We start from the raw sequence: 2099 nt of genomic DNA on the forward strand, positions 1-2099 counted from the left end.
AAGTTGCACAAAAACCTTCTATTCCTTTTCCTTTTCGATTTCATTCTAGGCTCAACCTTTACCATAAATGTTTGAGAAAATGTAAATGCATAAAGTTAGGTATTATTTCTTTTTTACTAAATGGAACTAAAAGAGACATGACTTAAATCTGGTAAGCTATATATACGTGTGTTTCTTTTTTAATTGATACAGAAAGTCAAGAAAATGAGGCTTTCCCCTTTAAGTCATTGTTTTTTTACAAATTTCTCCTCATTTAGTTTTCCTTTCCACTTTTAGAAAGCTTAGACAAGGTGAAAAAAAGATGCTAACCTTTTGCATAATTCATTGAGGTTCCGATATTCGTTGTAAAATATGAACCACATCAAGACAATTACCAAAGCATCTATCACAAGCTAAGTAGTCAAAAGTCTCGGGAAAATGTTATTGAAATAAATTGCAATCCACCAACAATCAGGTATTACGTATTATTTTGATTTTTGGATTTAATAATCTAAATATTTGAACTTTGTATCTCTACATTAAGGTCCTATTTCTATGAAAGACATGAGTCATGACAAGAAAGAACAAATTATACTGCTTTGAGTTCATTGGACTGAGACTGATGTCAATGAGACAAAAATTGCAATGTTTTGTCCTACCCAGAAAGGTGGGACAGGAGTTGCTCTTCATATCTTGTCTTTGAAAAAGACGTGAATGCCCTCTGCATCTTCATCATCAAAAATAGCCCTACAAAGATTGTCCAATCACATCTAGTTGTGTCTTAAAAAATCAACACAATATAGCAAATTCAATCATGGATGAAAAAGGATACTGAACAAATAGCGCTCCCATGGATCCAACATGTATAGTCCACAAGTGACATTGTAAAGGAAGATTTTGTGGTGAGCCCAGTTCATAGACATAATATCAAACCTAAGTGTAGCACCTGGTTCTTGGTATGTATTCTGTTATTAAATCTTCATTTTTTTGTTGCATTTTAGCCTTGGACTTGACGAGTCGAAGGACTGACTCGCCGAGTAGAAGCGGGATGAGGCGCAGGGTTTAAGCTGCGGACTCGGCGAGAAGCCGTTGTTTGGACAAAAACCTTAATCCAAGGGTTTGCACCCTATTTAAGCGACCTTATGCAACCTCCTTTCCCCCTTTATGCTCCCAAACACTCCTCATAGCAAACCCTAGCCGTTTTTTAGTGGATCTAAGGCTTTTTGAGTGATTCTTGTGAGTTTTGACCTCGAGGAAGAAGGAAGAGCATAGAAGGATCAAGAGGGGACTGAAGGATTCGAGTTTGGTTCATCAATTGCAGTCTTTGGAAGGTATAAAGTCTGAACCTTGCTCATTCATTTGTTAGATCCCTCTTTGAGGTGATTTAGGGCTTTTATAAGCCATTTTTGGTGGCCAACCATGTTTGCAAACATGGTTGGGAGTTTGGGCTTCTGTATCATGCCATTTTATGAGCCACAAGTCAGATCTAAGTTGCTTTTTGCACCAAGGAAGGCCCCATGCAACAAAAGAACCATTTTAGAGCCTTTTAAGCTCTAATGTCCCATGCATGCACGTAAAGTTTGTAACTTCACGTGCTAGATCGAGTTTAGGGGCCTGGATCTATCATTTGGTTAAGTGTTGTACATCAGAAATCGAAGTTCTTAGTTAGGAATGTGATAGACTCGGCGAGTCCATTCCTGGACTCGGTGAGTCCAAGGGTTTTGGTCCCATATCAGTGAGGGTCATAAGGACCAGTTGAGTGTGGAAGGGTTTTAGGAGTCCTGGGGAGTGACCCAACGTTCTGGACTAAACAAAATGTTCTGGGAATTCATGGTACTTGGCGAGTGCATGAATGGACTCGGAGAGTCCAAGACAATCTTCTTGGTACTCGGCGAGTTGTTCATATAACTCGGCGAGTCAAGGACAGAACATGTTCATAGGATGAAGAGTAACTCGACGAGTTGTTCATACAACTCGGCGAGTCGGATGTGGATTCAGTCGGTGTTCTTTTTAGAAGGAAAACTCGTCGAGTCATCGCCTAACTCGACGAGTAGAGACGGGTATGAGGTCTGATGGAAGGATAGGGACTCGGCGAGTTGGCGAGCCAGCTCGGCGAGTCA

General features: G+C 40.2%; 1 protein-coding gene across 1 annotated transcript; it reads right to left on the minus strand.

Moving 5' to 3' along the window:
* Positions 1-281: 281 nt before the first annotated feature.
* LOC145053226 (uncharacterized) lies at positions 282-896 on the minus strand. The gene is made up of 2 exons (XM_079001230.1): positions 812-896; positions 282-382 (listed from the first exon to the last, which is right to left on the minus strand). The coding sequence occupies exons 1-2, from the start codon at positions 894-896 to the stop codon at positions 282-284; spliced, it is 186 nt and encodes a 61-aa protein (XP_078857356.1).
* Between the last annotated feature and the right edge of the window lie 1203 nt (positions 897-2099).

Source organism: Lactuca serriola, chromosome 1 (assembly GCF_051521515.1).
Source record: "Lactuca serriola cultivar US96UC23 chromosome 1, Lser_US96UC23_V15, whole genome shotgun sequence".
NCBI classification, from domain to species: Eukaryota; Viridiplantae; Streptophyta; class Magnoliopsida; order Asterales; family Asteraceae; genus Lactuca; species Lactuca serriola.

Bases quoted from the DNA above. Each gene is read 5' to 3' on its own strand.
- LOC145053226 (XM_079001230.1), bottom strand. From the start codon at position 896: ATGAACTGGGCTCACCACAAAATCTTCCTTTACAATGTCACTTGTGGA. The intron at 383-811 runs GTATCCTTTTTC...AGCTTGTGATAG, and splicing joins ATGGGAGCGCTATTTGTTCA to ATGCTTTGGTAATTGTCTTG.